Source organism: Euprymna scolopes, chromosome 3, assembly GCF_053919585.1.
Source record: "Euprymna scolopes isolate OS-2025 chromosome 3, ASM5391958v1, whole genome shotgun sequence".
Classification (NCBI taxonomy): Eukaryota; Metazoa; Mollusca; class Cephalopoda; order Sepiida; family Sepiolidae; genus Euprymna; species Euprymna scolopes.
This window is the reverse complement of record NC_136484.1, coordinates 4541187-4558520: the sequence shown is the minus strand read 5'-3', so window position 1 is coordinate 4558520 and position 17334 is coordinate 4541187. Positions and strand designations below refer to the sequence as shown.

The 17334-nt window shown below is 30.0% G+C and overlaps 1 protein-coding gene across 1 annotated transcript in view; it reads left to right on the top strand.

The window, feature by feature from the left end:
- Positions 1 to 205: 205 nt before the first annotated feature.
- Positions 206 to 17334, top strand: part of LOC145252804 (heart- and neural crest derivatives-expressed protein 2-like) — a 132260-nt gene continuing 115131 nt past the window's right edge. Inside the window, exon 1 of the mRNA XM_080112763.1 lies at positions 206 to 872. Within this exon, the coding sequence (XP_079968889.1) occupies positions 345 to 872 (528 nt within the window). The 5' untranslated portion in view covers positions 206 to 344. The remainder of the gene's footprint in view (positions 873 to 17334) is intronic.

Sequence of the window (17334 nt, the reverse complement as noted above, 5' to 3'; positions counted from 1 at the left end):
AATCAATAATTTTCTTATGTGTACATTTTTTAAGTTTACATAACGCAATTATTTCTTTTTATATACTAATGTAAATTCAGTTTTTAAAAAAATATTTTGGTTCCTGGTGTGATATTATCGCGATTTTCCCGTTTAACTTGAAGTTTCGCGAGGCGGAGGTGGAGGCGTTGGAAAACGAGGGCGTCACGTGGCAAACTTCACGTCACCCAACCAATAATTTCCTGCAACCCAGTTACCATTCTCTTCCCGCCGACGTCGACCAACGACAGCTGCAATACCACCAGTTGAGTGAACGGGTGGCAGGCGGTACTCCACTGACCGTCGGGACACAACAGACAGAAGAGATGAGCCTCAGCGTGACGGGATACTCGCAGGGCTACCCGCACCCGGGGCCCATGGTTCACGACTTCTACCAATATCAGCCGGAGCCGGCGCCGCATCACTATTTCCCCAACTGGATGCTGAGTGGTGGAGGGGCCGCTGCGGCCAGCATGGGGGCAACGGACTCTTACCTTAGCACCGGTTCGCCGGGTACAGACTTTCATCACACGTTTCAAACATCGTATGACCACTTGCAACACACGGCGGGACCCCTGCGCGTCGTAAAACGGCGTGTGACGGCCAACAAAAAGGAGAGGCGACGAACGCAGAGCATCAACACAGCGTTTGCCCAACTGCGCGGTTGCATCCCCAACGTACCGTCCGACACGAAATTGTCCAAAATTAAAACACTACGGCTGGCCACCAGCTACATTGCTTATCTTATGGACGTCCTTTCAAAAGATGACCCGTCTTTCATGGACACAGCGGAGTTTAAGGCAGAAATAACCAAGAAATTCGACAGCCGAGAAGAAAAGAAACGAAAAGAAATCGTAAGTGCAACCTGATTTTTCGAACAAGATTTAAAGATTTTTGTTTTCATACCCGATTTTTTATTACCCATTGTAACGGCTAATTTTGTTTCATTGTTTTATTAACATCCGCTTCACGAGGTTAGACGCAAGGTCAAAAGTTTTTAGTTTTTTTTACCACGAAATCATCACCCATCAAGGCCTGAAGACCACTCGAGGATAAGGGTTAATGAATGTAAGTGGTAGTGTAATAATTGTTAATGTTGTAGATTGGATAGAATTTGGATTATTTAAGAAGAACTTTTTATTTTTATTTTTTTTTTTACACAGTGATCACCACTTATCAAGGCCCGGAAGCCACTCAGGGATAAGGGTTATTGCAAGTACATTACGTTACTTGTTTACATTGTACTTGAAGGCTACCATATTGTAGTCAGCCGGGAAGCAGTTTAGTGGAACAATGTTCCACAGGCTTCACAGGTTCTAGGAAAAAGCTTTGTTCATAGAATCTGTGTTTAGATTTAGTCACAGATAGAGAGTGGAGGAAATTGTTGATAGTGGTTGTAGTTAGTCGAGTGTGTTTTCTAAAAGCTTGGCAAGGGGGGCATAGATTGGAGCTCAGACGAGCACTTGCCATGAAACAAGCTCGCAACAAGCTTGCAACGTCTCTTCTGTGGGGGAAAAAAGATTGCAAGGAAGGGAAAAGGGTATCATCTACTAGATTTCGAAGCTGGTTTTAAACTTTGTCATGGCAGGGTAGAATGCGCCGAACAAATCCTGTCCAGATGTGATAAAAGTGCTCCATTTTAAAACCTACTTGGCTGAAGTGATAGTGTGATCCTACCATTTTAGTGTGGACATTTAGTTGAATAGCCAACAAAATAACAAAAAAAAAAAAAATGTGTGAAAAAAATAAATATGAAACAAATAAATGTTACCAAAGGCAAGCTAAGTTACTCTTATACCAACCTAGATATGTTTTTTGCTTTAACTTATTTTAAAGTGTTTTTCTTAAAAATAAAATAGTATAAAGGCTGTCAAGTTAAAATGAACACAACAGTCATAGCTGAGCCTCGATAATCACAAAAAAATCGAAAATTAAACAATATACTATCAGAATATTACATTTTCGCACATTGGTGATATTTATTGGCTGTGTTTCTATCAGCATTTTGTGCAATTTTCAATTGTTGAGCGATTATCGAGTCTCAACCATGGCTCTAATGAAACAAGTAACTTAGGTTGCCTTGGGTAACAGCTATTTGTTGTATATATATTTTTCATTATTTTTTTGCTTAGTTGTTTATTCTAAAAAAAAAAAAAAATGCTTGAAAGTAGTTTTGTAGAATGAATTGGATTCAAGTTTGGCAAACCCAAGTTTTTAGTTCGTATTGATTAAATATGTAAATATCGCGGCCAGAAAAAATAAAAATAAATGATGCGAAAAAATATTGTCTAGGTTTGTTTTTGAGGAATCATTTCAGTTAAAAATTCAGTTACGATTATGTATGTAAAATTGAGAAAAAGTACGCTTAAAATTTGTTAACATTATGTGAATAGGCAAAATCGAAACAAAATAGCTGAATTTAACCTGATATCGTGTTTATCTAAAAACGAAATTCACATTCCTACTGGAAATGACTCCGTCTTAAATAATATTTATTAATAACAATATAAATTAATAAAATATAAAGTTGTAATATTTATTAATAATAATATAAATTAATAATAATATACATTAACAATAATATAAATGACTAATAATATAAATTAATAATAATATAAATTAATAATATCTATATATTAATACGATAGTGTGTGTGTTATTTTCTGTGTCACGCTTACATTCGGGTCGTTTAACTGTTATGTACTTCCATTTCTTGTAATAAATAATTTTACCAAGATTTCTTCATAAGTTTGGGTTTCGATTTCGATTATAGCTGATGGCACTCAAGTCATTTAATTGTTTAAAAACAATTTTACCAAGAATTCCTCATAAGTCTTGGTTTCGGTTTCAATTATGGCTGAAGGAACTAAAGTTATATAATGGTATTTTTAAAATATAATTACCCACTGACACGTGTTTCATCGTCTACGAGTCACCAAAGTAGCTGAATCTAGCGAGATTCGAAATCGGGGCCCCATGGTAAAACGCGTAACCCCATACTATTAGGCTATCTCGGACGGCTATTTCGAGCATTTTTTAGAATAGTCAACTAAGCAAAAAAGTAATAATAAAAAATATACAAGTTTGGGATTCAGTTTTGATTCAAGCTGATGAACCCAAGTCATATATATATATATATATATATATATATATATATATATATATATATATATATATATATATATATATATATATATATATATTGAAATCACAACTTTATAATATATAAAAATCGATAGAAAATTGACCCTATAATAATATATACGAAATCTGCAAGAATTAAAATATCATATTTAAGCGTATTTTACGACTTGGCTACGCCAGGCGTCCCTGCTAGCTTGGATAAATACTTTTGCAGTTTAAACAAAAAAGCTACAATAATATCAGAACATCTCCATTTACACTGAACATCTACAGCATGCCAATATATTACATATGAATGAGTTACCTGTGGAATTTCCACAGACCCCGTTAGTTTATTAATAATAATATGAATTAAAAATATTTATTAATAATAAGTTAAGATTATTTATTAATAATATAAATTAATAATAATTAACAAAAATCATTTTTAATACCTATACAGAATTTTTATCGCGATTTTATCTGGCCGCGACCTTTAAACTTTACCCCGTGTCTTTAACCCAGAGTTTTGATTTATCGGTTCTTTTCGTTTATTTAAATCTTTTAAATTTCAGTTTCTTGCAAGTACAACACGAAAACAAAACTAAAAACGAATAAAAAAAAATCTAAAAATTCGGCCGTATGTTTGTGATTTTTTGAGATGAGGGTTAACAATATTTATAATAATACATATTATCAAGCCTCATCTTTAAAAAAAAAATGGAAAGGATTCAACGCTCTTTCCATTTCAGAAACGCATCGCACATTTTGAATTCGAACGAATATAGTTCGTCGGGGAAAAAAAGAATGAAAACATTTTTTCCGCCATTCATCAATAAGAACCACTGTCAAAATACACCTGAAGAAGGTCGAAGGTTACATCGGCCGAAACATTTCGTTTTAAACCAAAATGAGAACATTCGACATTTTTGCTTATTCGGATTTTTTTTCGAATTTCCATTCTTATCGTGGTTGTTATTTTCGCAACGTTTCGACCGATGTAACCTTTAATCCTCTTCAAATGCATCTTTTCGATATTCGTACGGAACTTTTGAACTGAAACTTTCATTTAATCTTTTTTTTTTTTTCACGTTCACTCCTAACAAAGCATATTACCACTTACTATTTGGGATCATGCCTAGGAAAAATTAACAAGATGTTTGTTTACGTTACATTTAAACTTCTGCATATCAGTACAGTCAGGGAAGAAGGTAGCAGGAAGGGAATTCCAAAGTCTAGCTGTTTCAGGGAAGAAAGATTTCTGGCATTTAGAGACCTCAACAGTGAAATTGTGTGATTTTGTTGCTAAGTGGGTTTGTCGGGTATATCAACGTCGAGGGGGGGCACAAGTGCAATGAGTTCATCAGAACACATTCCATTAAAATACTCGTAAAACAGGCACAAGTATGCAATACTGTGGCGATGAGATAGAGGTTGGAGCCTAGTTTACAAATTGGGACCTATTGGATTGGAGACCTTTTTGGACCCTATCCAAGAGAGAGAGAGAGAGAGAGAGAGAGAGAGAGAGAGAGAGAGAGAGAGAGAAAGAGAGAGTGAGAGAGAGAGACTAGTGGTAGATGTATGAGTCCAGATGTGACAACAATACTCCATGCATGGGTAAATGGTGGCCTTGTAGAGGTACAGGATACTATCAGGTGTGAGTAGTTTTCTAGTACGATAATGGGAGCCCACCTTCCTTGTAGCAACCTTCGTAGTGTCCTCAATCTATGGGGGTATATTGTTCCGACAGTTATATTCGAATAGAAATGTTAATTATATCATTTTTAATTATTATCATCTGCATTAAAACCTCAGCATGCAGAGTCACTTACTCCGAATTGTAATAAACTCTTTTAACCTTTGCGCTGCGGGTTCACATGATTAATACGATCCATACTACAGACGGTAATATCGAAAAAAATGATATAATAATTGATTAACACTTCTATCCGACCATGGCTGACGGGACGAAAACAATCATTAATTAAATAACAGATTCGATTGGAAATCCCGTAGAGATTTCTGAGTTCAAAAAGATGCAGTCGGAGAAAGTCGGAGGTTACATTGGTCAAAACGTTCTGGAAATAATACTCAAGCTGAGAACAATAGTTCGAATGATCAAACTTATATGAATTATCAATCCTCATCTAAAAAAAGCGAAACAACGCATGATTATTTACATTTCTTTTGATTACGTTTCGACCGAAGCAATCTCCGGCCTTCCTTGTTCATCTACGGTGTTTTTCTTTCCTATTCGATGTTGCTGATCATTTGTGTTTTATTAGCTTATGTTGTCAACATGTTTTTGATTCGATAAACGAGTTTATGCCAATGTTAATCTTTTCAATCATAATTCATCGATAATCGATCATCGATATTGACGACGGATGATCAATTTGAAAAAGTAATTTGATTTTAAGCCAAAAATGAAACCCACAAAATATCGAAAATCGTCCGAACTTAATGAACTTTTCAGTGATTTATGATGGCACAAATGCATATTAATATTAGTATTATTAATATAACCATTATTAATATTAATATTATTAATATAACTATTATTTTTTTTTTTACATGGAGGTCACCACTTATCAAGGCCCGGAAGCCACTCAGGGATAAGGATTATTCCGTGTACAGTAATCAATGGGATAGTATCGTAGTAATCGTTAGTATTGGATAATTAATAAAGTGTTTTACTTAAGGGGGCGGTTCATCAGGAATTTGTTTATGTTGGACTTGAAGACATCCAAGTTGTAGTCAGGTGGGAAACAGGCAAACAGAAGAGAGTTCCACGGGCATGCACTTCTAAGAAAGAAGCTTTGCTCATGGAATCTACGCTTTGATTTAGGCACAGATAAAGAGTGGGGGACTTATTGACAATGGTTTCAGCTAGACGGGTGTTTTTCGTGAAAGATTGGCGAGGGGGGGGCAGAGATTGGAGCTCAAACGAGCATTGCTATGGAAGTAACGATAAAACAAAAACAGGTTCGCAACGTCTCTTCTGTGGGAGAGAGGTTGCAGGAAAGAGAAAAGAGCATCCCCTACTAAACCACGAAGTCTATTTTGTACCTGTCAAGGCAGGATAGGCTGTTTTTAGCAGCTCCTGCCAAGATGTGGCAGCAGTACTCCATCCTTGGACGTACTTGGCTTTTATATAGATAGAGAATTGCATCAGTAGTGAGATATCTTCTGGAGCGATAGAAGGATCCCACCATCTTCCCAGCGACCTTGGCAACAGACTTGATGTACGTGTTCCATTTCAGATCAGGAGTAAAGGTCAAACCCAGAAGCTTATCAAAACATAGAGCCTCCCCAAGACGAGAACCATCCATTTCAATTGATGTCAGATGGGGATCAGAGCGTTGATGATGTAAAGATAGGAGCTTGGTTTTAGATGCATTAAAAGTAACTATTACTATTATTAATATAACTAATATTGCTAGTCTCAGTCTTTTCTATAAATATTATCATGGCATGTGTTCTTCACAGTTGTTTGATCTATTCTCTGCTTCCTTTGTTCCAGCTCGTTGACTCATTATTCTAGTGGTCTTCATCAATTCACAGTTTTGATACAACATTATAATACAGCTTCCTATTCCAGTAGATTCTTTCCACGACATGCGGCCTTGAGGAACTCTCTTTTTGCTGACTGTTTTTCTCCTACCTATAAACTTAATCTTTCAAGACTAAGGTCAATATGCATCGGCTGCCTTTGCATCTTTCGTTGTTGTTAGCTCCTTACATCAAGTGACTTCATACCTTGTCTTGAGCGATTTTATATAAAACAGCATTTACCATTAAAAAACGTTAATACAAACGATTTGTTTTATCAATAATAAAATAAAATTTAAAAATAGATTTTTAATTCACTTCAATTATTTGTTTTCATTTCAAAGACAAAAAGCGTTTTACTAGACCCATCGTCGAAACTCAGTGAACACTTTTACAACGAGTTCAGATTCTGTAAGTGCGAATAAACTAAAAAGAAACATGTTAAATTTTAAACGATATTAACAAACCGGAAATTGAAAAGGTCAAAAAAAAAAAATTAATAAATGTTGAGAGCTTGAAATATGACGATAATATTTGATGAATTATTTTCTGTGAATGGAAAACAATTCATCCGTTACAAACTTTATATGGATTTTTGTTCTGCCTTTGTTTTTTTTTTTGCGATCTGATTAAATGTGGAATAATTTTAGAAATAAAAAAAATAAAAATGTATATTTTATTTTTTAAAAATAGCATACCTTTTAAATAACACCACCACCAACAGCAACAACACCACCACCACCACCACCACCACCACCACCACCACCACCACCACCACCACCACCACCACCACCACCACCACCACCACCACCACCACCAACAACAACAACAACAACAACAACAAGAATGATAATGAAGATAATAATAACAACAATAATAATGATGATAATAATTATAATCATAACAACAATATTATTAATAATAATAACAACAATAACGATGATAATAACAATGATAGCAATAATAACAATAATAATAATAATAATAATAATAATAATAATAATAATAATAATAATAATAATAACAACAATAACGATGATAATAACAATGATAGCAATAATAACAATAATAATAATAATAATAATAACAACAATAACGATGATAATAACAATGATAGCAATAATAATAATAATAATAATAATAATAATAATAATAATAATAATAATAATAATCATGTACTGGACGTCTGAGAAGATTTGTCACTCAGTTTCCAGGGAACACCACAGGTTGTTATCAAGAAAAGATCTTTGATGACCTGTGTGAAAGCTAATAATAATAATAATAATAACAATAACAAAAACAATAATAATATCAACAACAACAACAACAACAACAATAATAATAATAATAATAATAATAATAACAATAACAAAAACAATAATAATATCAACAATACAAGCAACAACAACAACAACAACAACAACAACAACAACAACAATAATAATAACATCAACAACAACAACAACAACAACAACAATAATGGAAAGAATTTACTTAAAGCAATATTATTGAAGGAATGTGATGTTTTCTATTTGGTAGTTGTACATTTCAAAACCATGCTAAATGCAATCCAATTAAAAAAATTAAGTAAAAAATATACATTGCCACTAATACGATTGTTTTAAAATTGTGTGCATCTGTAGTTCCTATTTACAATGCCTCCCGCATCTGTAGTTGTGTCGAATGAAAGTTATCGATAACTAAAATCATCGAAACGCTTACTAAAAATGATTTTCTTTTCAATTTTCTTAGCATTTTCTTCAAGCCGGAGATGGGGCATCCTACCTAATGCCAGACTTTCATTCGCTAGCTCATGCATTCCAACAGAGAGATCATTTTAAGATTCTAACCGCTCATTAATTGCAATTATTTGAATTTCTTTTGCACTTGGTTCACCAAGTATATTTGACAGTTTTTATAATTCGTTTTCATGAGTTCAGTTGCTTCCATAATTACTGGCATCAGCAAAAGTTACATGTCCGAATTCATCATTTTTCATTTCTACTATTTATAATTGTATTTTGGAGGTTATTTGGACTATTATACCTCGAATATTATTATGTCAGAATAATTCCCTAGTTGAGAACAGTAGTCCGAATAATCTAAATAATACGAACTAGCAGGACCTGTGGAAATTTCACAGGTGACTCATTCATATGTAATATATTGATGTTGGCATTCTGTAGTTGTTCAGCGTAAATGGAGACGCTCCGATATTATTGTAGCTTTTTTGTTAAAACTGAAAAAGTATTTATCCAAGCTAGCACGAATACTCGGCAAAGCCCGGTCGTAAAGTACGCTTAAATATGATATTTAATTCTTGCAGATTTCGTATATATTATTATAGAGTAAATGTTCTATCGATTTTTATATGTCATAAAGTTGCTATTTGAAAAAAAAAATATATCCATATCACTTGGGTGCATTAGCTAAAATCAAAACCGAAATAAAAATTTATATATATATATATATATATATATATATATATATATATATATATATATATATATATATATATATATAACTTGAGTTTCTTCAGCCATAATCGAAACCGAAACCAAAAATTATGAAGAATTCTAGATAAAATTATTTATAAAAATTATTTATAAAAATTATTTATAAAAATTATAAATGATTTAAGTGCCATCAGCTATATTCCAAATCGAAACTAAAACTCATGAAAAATTCTTGGTAAAAATACTTATGACAAGAAATAGAAGAACATAACAATTAAACGACCCGGATGTAAGCGTGACACACAAAAGAGCACACGCGCTATCGTATTAATATATAGATTATCAATCCTCATCTCAAAAATCCAGACTAAAATTTTTAATTGTGTTAAAAAAACATTGATTGCATTTAAAATTCTAATATAACTTTTCATTTGGTAACAACAGTAGAATTAATTGTTTTAATGATTTAATTATTTTTATGAACCAATTTTTAATGAATAAGTTTTTTAATGAATAAGCTTTTTAATGAATAAGTTTTTTAATGAATAATATTTTTAATGAATAAGTTTTTTAATGAATAAGTTTTTTAATGAATTAAATTTTTAAATGGTTAATTATTTGTATAGTTTAATTATTTTATTAAATTAATTTTTTAATGAATTATTATTTCATGAATTAAATATTTTTTAAATTAATTATTTTAAATGAATTACTTTTAAAGTTGAATTAAGTTTTTTTAATGAATTCATTTTTCTAAATGAATTAACTATCTTTAAATGAATTAAATATATTTTTAATGAATTAAATTTTTTAAATGAATTAATGTTTTTATGATTTAAAATTAATAAAAACATAAATTAAAATGTAAAATTATTTTGATTTAAATTTTACTAGTAATAGTTACAATGATAATTATTTTTCAAATAAAACCATAATCGAACCTTCAGTAATTGCTTTGAATTGCTTTATGAGACGTTTTAATAAAAAGAATCTGACAATCGTCTTTTCGTAATCAATATTCAAGCTTCTTTAATGCCCAAAAATTCAGATTTTTTAATTTTATATACAAAAATTCAGATTTTTCATATAATGTTAAAAAATTCGGATTTTTTTTACATTATAAAAGATTTCAGATTTTCCTTTTTAATGCACAGAACTTCAGATTATTTTTTAATGCATAAAATTTAAGGTTTTCTAATTTAATGCACAAATTTCAATATTTATTTTTAATGCGCAAAATTTCAGATTATTTTTTAATGTACAAAGTTTCAGATTTTTTTTTAATGCACAAAGTTTCAGATTATTTTTAATACACAAAATTTAAGATTTTTCTTTTAATGCACAAAGTTTCAGATTATTTTTAATACACAAAATTTCAGATTATTTTTTTAATGTAAAAAAATTCAGACACACATGCAGACAAGTCGACTTATATAATATATACAGATGTACGAGAGGTGTTCCAAAAATAATGTTTCCAAGTTTGTTTTATTCCGGTCGAATGCATCAGAGAGAATTGCAAATTGCATTGTTATGATGACCGAACTTATGCATTTATTACTCTGTTGCAGATACGTGCGTCAGAAACAGAGACACGTCATTGAATTCCTTGTAAAAGTGCATTGACAATGGAGTCTTTATTTTTGGAATGCCCCTCTCATGACAAACGCACTCTGTACACCCACGCATGGCCACCGTTCATCGCTGGCAAAAGTGCATTGAGAATGATAGTGACTATGTAGAAAAATAAATTCTGGAACACAAAATGTCGCCCGTTTTAATGGTACCACCCCCGTCTCCGTAGCTCTCAAACGTTTTTGAGTAGAAAATATATACACGATGTAAGAATTTAAAAATGAAAACAGAAAAACAATTACATTTGATGACTGCTATATTTATTCGTCCTTATAAAATTACTGGTTGCACATTTTAATACATTTTAATATGATTTTAATATATTTTGATACATTTTAATACATTTTAATATATTTTAATATGATTTTAATACATTTTAATATGATTTGCTTTCGAATAACTTTTTCTCCCTTTTCATGGGATTGTTATAATATTCAGATTGACTTCATTTTTCTTCAATCAAAATGCGAAACACTGTTAAGATCTGCTCAAACTCGTACATTACTTTAAAAACCCTTGTGTAATTGCTTTATATATATGTGTGTGCGTGTAGTTGCTTTATATATATATATATATATATATATATATATATATATATATATATATATATATATATATATATATATATATATATAGATATATAGATATATATATATATATTAGTGTTGGGACGATTAGTCAGCATCAGGAAAAATCGGGTAAATTGGAACATTTTAGGGTATCGGAATAGGTATCGGAATCGGAAAAATTTGTGCCTATTTTCTGATGCTAAAAACGATTCCTTTAATTATATTCTTTTATTTGATTTTGTTAAAAAAAAAATTCCACTGCTGGTAGAAATAATGACATAAAAAATATTTATTGATTTAAACTTCCAATAAAACTGAAATCTATAAATCACCCCCTCCCCAAGTGTGTTTTTATGTTTGAGAAAATATGTACACATTTAACATGTGCGTTTTACGCTTATCGGAATAAAATGCACATTTTATAGTTAAACATTTAAAGATTTATAAACAATCGGAATCGAATCGGTAATTTAATGTAGAATTGGTAAAAATATTGGAATCCTCCCATCATATATATATATATATATATATATATATATATATATATATATATATATATATATATATATATATATATATATATATATATATTAGCGTTGGGACGATTAATCGGATCAGGAATCGAAAATATCGGAACTTTTGAGGGTATCGGAAAGAACTGTGCTTATTTTACGATACTAAAACCGATTTTTAATTTGCTTTTTATTTTATTTTTTTTTTAAAGCAGACTCTTCTACTATTGATAATTATAAAATAATGAAAAGCGATTGATTCTAAAATACTAGTAAAACTAAAATCGATAGATCATCCCTCATAAGAGTATTTTTACGTTTGAGAAATATCCGCACATTTAAAATGAACGTTAGTTTAGGTCATCGCAAACCGATGGGATGGAATGCCAGGAAAATCTACAACAGATTTAAACGGCTCTGAATGAGGGTTAATTATTCGTATTATTTGGATTCTTCGGATTACTTTCTCATCTTGGATCCGTGCCGTAGTGGTTGAAGTTCTTGGTAAACTTCAGTTGTAACAGTTACAACCTTCTGGAGGTGGAAGCTTCAATATTCACTGCGGGCGACACCTAAAATACATTAGCGAATTATTTAAGGCTTCTAATCAGTCATGGCTGACGGAACGAGAGCATGCTACTCCCGTGGATTAAATAAAGTGTCCCATTCGAAATTTCGTGCATATTCCTGAGTTCGACAGAAAGATTCCCAAGTTTGACAGAAATATTCTCGAGTTCGACAGAAAGATTCCAGAGTTCGAAGAGATATACCTGAAGAAGGTTGGAGGTTAAATCGACCGAAAAGTTCTAAGAATAACTTTCAAGATCAAGACAGTTATCCGAAGACTGCAAAAAAAAACGAAAATTTAAGTTTTCGTTTTTTAATGTAGAAGAGACAGAAGTTCTATGACAGAACGATTCATTTTCATCGAACCATTCTATGAATAAAAGTTGAAATATATTCTCAAATGCGGAGAAACTATTTTGTGTTTTTATTATTCAACAAAGTCTTTTGATCTAAGGATTTAAATACATGGCCACTGCTACTTGAGCATTTCAATAAACCATTTAAAATAAACAGCTACCAACCTTTCCCCAGAATATAAAACATAGAATTAAATTAAAGACGCTTGATTTTTAAACCTTAATCGTAAAACTTTGCTATGAATTTGTTTTTCATTCCGATGGAAATGAGGCACTTTTTATTTATTGTGCAATAAAAGAAGCAACATTATTTAAAGCAATTTTTTATCGAGGTAAAAAATAAACTTTTCGACTTCTTTTTTAAAAAGAGCGGTAATAATAGTCGATTTAATTTGGATAGCTGAATATATAGGTATTTAATTATTATAGTAAAATATATATATATATATATATATATATATATATATATATATATTTAAATATGTATGAATAAAAAATCAATACGAAAAATATATGAATGTTTATATCTTTTCTCTATTTATTTCCTATGTGTTGACGTGTAGGAATACAAAAAGTCTTTTGAAAAAAAAACAAGAATGTTTCCTTTATATATATATATATATATATATATATATATATATATATATATATATACATATATATATATAATATATATACATATATATATATATATATATAATATATATATATATATATATATATATATATATAATATATATACACATATATATATGTGTGTGTGTATATATATATATATATATATGTGTGTGTATATATTATATATATATATATATATATATATATATATATATATATAATATATAAACAAACATTCTGTTTCTGAATTTTGGTGATGAGGATTGGTTATTCGTATTATTTGGATTAATCGGACTACTGTTTACGTTTTGGTTGCCATTTTCACAACGTTTCGATCGATGTAACCTCCGGCCTTCTTCTATATCTTGCCGAACTGTGGAATGTTTCCCTCGAACTTTGTTTTATATTTTGTAATTCTTGAGATACGGATTGATTATTGGTATTAATTGGATTATTCGAACTATTAGTCTCATTTCGACTTTTACATTCGTTTACACAACGTTTCGGCCGATGTAATCTCTCACCTTCTATAATATTATAATGGTTTATACCTAATTTGCTAAATACAATAAACATAGAAAGTCATAATTAAAAGTTTTAAAAGTTTTTAACTCATAGAGTAAGGGAAATTATATATTGGTTCAAAATGAAAAGGATATTGAATTTCATATCCAAATTGTATGGTAAATTCCGACGTGAAAGTCTTTGTTAGCCGTCGGGTAAAGGGATCCAATGCATCACTTTATTCTTCCACGAAACAAGGTAACAATCCGAAGTAGGCATAATTCCTTGGCTTCTCCTTTGGTTAGATGATGAGTCCGGTATATATTTTATTATATTATGTAAGTTTGGTGAAGATGCTTTTTAATAAACATATAATTTTTTTTTATATTTATTTAATATTTTTTATAATATATGAGTTTCAAAATCCACTCCAAACCATTTCACATCATAAAATTTAAATCATTAAATTATGATATATATATATATATATATATATATATATATATATATATATATATATATATATATATAAATTGGTATGTAGAGGTCATCGAATTTGTTTCTGTTTGCTGTTTCACGAATGCGCATGCGTGAATCGTTCACATTACACATTTTTTTTAAAGAATAAGTAGGTTTTAAAACACGTCTTAAAGATCATGTTAATCTGGCCTAATGGTTATCGTACCTGACTTACTTTTTTTAGCTTTTGGTTTCGAGTATTTTTTTTTAATTACAAGAAATTAAATGTTTAGAAAAACAATCTTCGCATGCACATGTCTCAATTTATTTCCGTTTTTTTTTTTTTACTTTATGTTTTTAAAGGAAAGTAACGTTACTTTTAATTCCGGGCAGCGCCAGGTACATCTGCTAGTATATATATATATATATATATATATATATATATATATATATATATATATATATATATATATACTTATAATCGTATAAATATAGTATATAATATAATTATAATCGTATAAATATAGTAGCAAATGTTATAATATAAATCTAAATCATAATCGCATAAATATAGCAGCAAATGGCTTAATATAAATCTAAATTATAATCGTATAAATATAGTAGCAAATGTTATAATATAAATCTAAATAAATATAAAGCTGAATGTGTGTGTGTGTCTGATCACGAATAGGCTCCTATATGGTTGACTATTTAAAAAAACTGATTACATATAATGATAGAAGATGTATCGAGACACAGGAATGGGTATGTTTAATCTGGCAGAACGGTGGTTCATTAAAATTGTGGGGTCTGCGTTCGCCCCTGGTCCACAAAGTATGGAAATAAAAAATTTAAAAATTAAAAAAACACGTTTACAAGTGTTTTTGATATAGATGTACATAATAATACTTTGATAAGTATGTTTTCACTTAAATAGGGATGGTATAATAAAATTGTGGGGTCTGCGTTCGCGCCTGGCCTCCATGGAATGGAAATAGGCACAGACTTTAATAAAGACATGTCATATCTATCTGCGTAAGTATACTTTGATAATTATGTTTCAGTTTGAAGAAATATGGTATAATAAAATTATGGGGTGTTCGTTCGCACCTGACCTCCATAGAATGGAAATATGTCACAAAGTTTAACAAGTTTTTTTTAATATAGATCCACAGAATATTGTGATAAGTGTTTCAGTGTGAACAGGTATGGTATAATAAATTATGGGGTTTATCTATTTTATTTTTACTTTCATCATATTTTACTTTGGTTTTGATACCCCCGAATTCGAAGCTATCTCTTTACAACCGTTCCTTTTCATAACCTATCATACTTTCATAAATCAGAGCACATTTTCTGTAGGCTGTTTTTGTACTCAGTCAACGACGGATACTTTTGCTAGTATATATATATATATGACTACTTCATTTAATCACATAAATTAATATACAAAGATATAATTTTATGCGTAAATTTTTAGTATTTACTTCAACAGTGCTCAATATATAGGTAGAGCTAGGTAGTAAGTTATAAAAATATATATGACAATTAAGCTACACAGAATATTCCGCGTTTTATTCTCGTGAGAAATCGTCAGTTGTGGTTAACTCGCGTTTTTATATACGCAGTCTATTGAAATTTTTAGTTAGCCAATCAGCTTCCTAGTTTCCAGTTTTGATTATATACGATTAATGAAACGCAAGTTGCTATTTTTCCCATTGCTGCATGGCTGGATAGTTCATACATTTAGCAAAGGTATTAAAAAAGGACAGCCAATGAAAGTGTGAGTGAATTTTTATAACCAAAAAATAAAAATATTTTATTGAAAATGAAAGCACCACCATATATATATATATATATATATATATATATATATATATATATATATATATATATATATATATATATATATATATATATATAAAGAGTGAATTTGATGTTTCTTTGTATGCATTACTAATGCTGATTAATTCCTTTCGATTCTTAGAAATGGGAATTGATTACACAAATTACCGAAGTTTTTTGTTTATATAAAAAATATAAACTTAAAAATGCTTTTTAAAGAATTATCAAATTCATTTCGTAAATATTAGTTCCAATCATAATGGATAATAAAATTCTTTTAGTCATTTCAACATCAATAAAGGGACGGACAATGAAAGTAAAAGCAACGTGTATTTTAATTAAAAAATAATTTAAAAAAATGAAATAAAAACTCATTTAAAAAATTGGTAAACATCGAAAATTGCAATAATTCTGTCATTTGGTGTTGCTTTCATTTTCAATAAAAGATTTTTTTATTATAATAAAAATTTACTCTCACTTTCACTGGCTGTCCCTTTTTAATACCGTTGTTAAACCTATGAACTAGACCGCCACCCCCTCCAGCAAAGGTTAAAATAGCATTGCGTTTCATTAATCGTATATAATCAAATTTCTGCATCAAATAATCCCAAAACAGGTTGCTATATAGTCAAACACACCAAAACTTTGATTGTGTTTGTTTTCAAGAATTAATCGATTTAAATTAAAGAATTAATTAATCGATTTAAATATCTTAAATGAAACATCAGATATTTCACATTTAATGGTAAAACGAAAATAAACAAAAGACAAAAAATATCCGAAAACAAAATATTTTTTGAACAATTAATTAGAAGACATTTCAATTCAAGTGCGATTATCGACGCTTCATCAAATGCCTAACTTTTTTTTTCAAGGAAGAAGTACAGAATTTTGAACAAGTATGTGGGTTTCTTGTCTTTACGTGACTTATGCATTTCACTAATATATAATTAATAAAATGATATAAGTAAATAAATAAATAAATAATTATGAAAATACTATTAAAACTTAAAAAAAAATTCTTATCAGTTTGTTAAACTGGGGACGGGCTATCCTACCGGATGCCAAACATTCACCCGCTATTTTATGTATTTCAACCGAGAGATCTTTTTCTGACCGC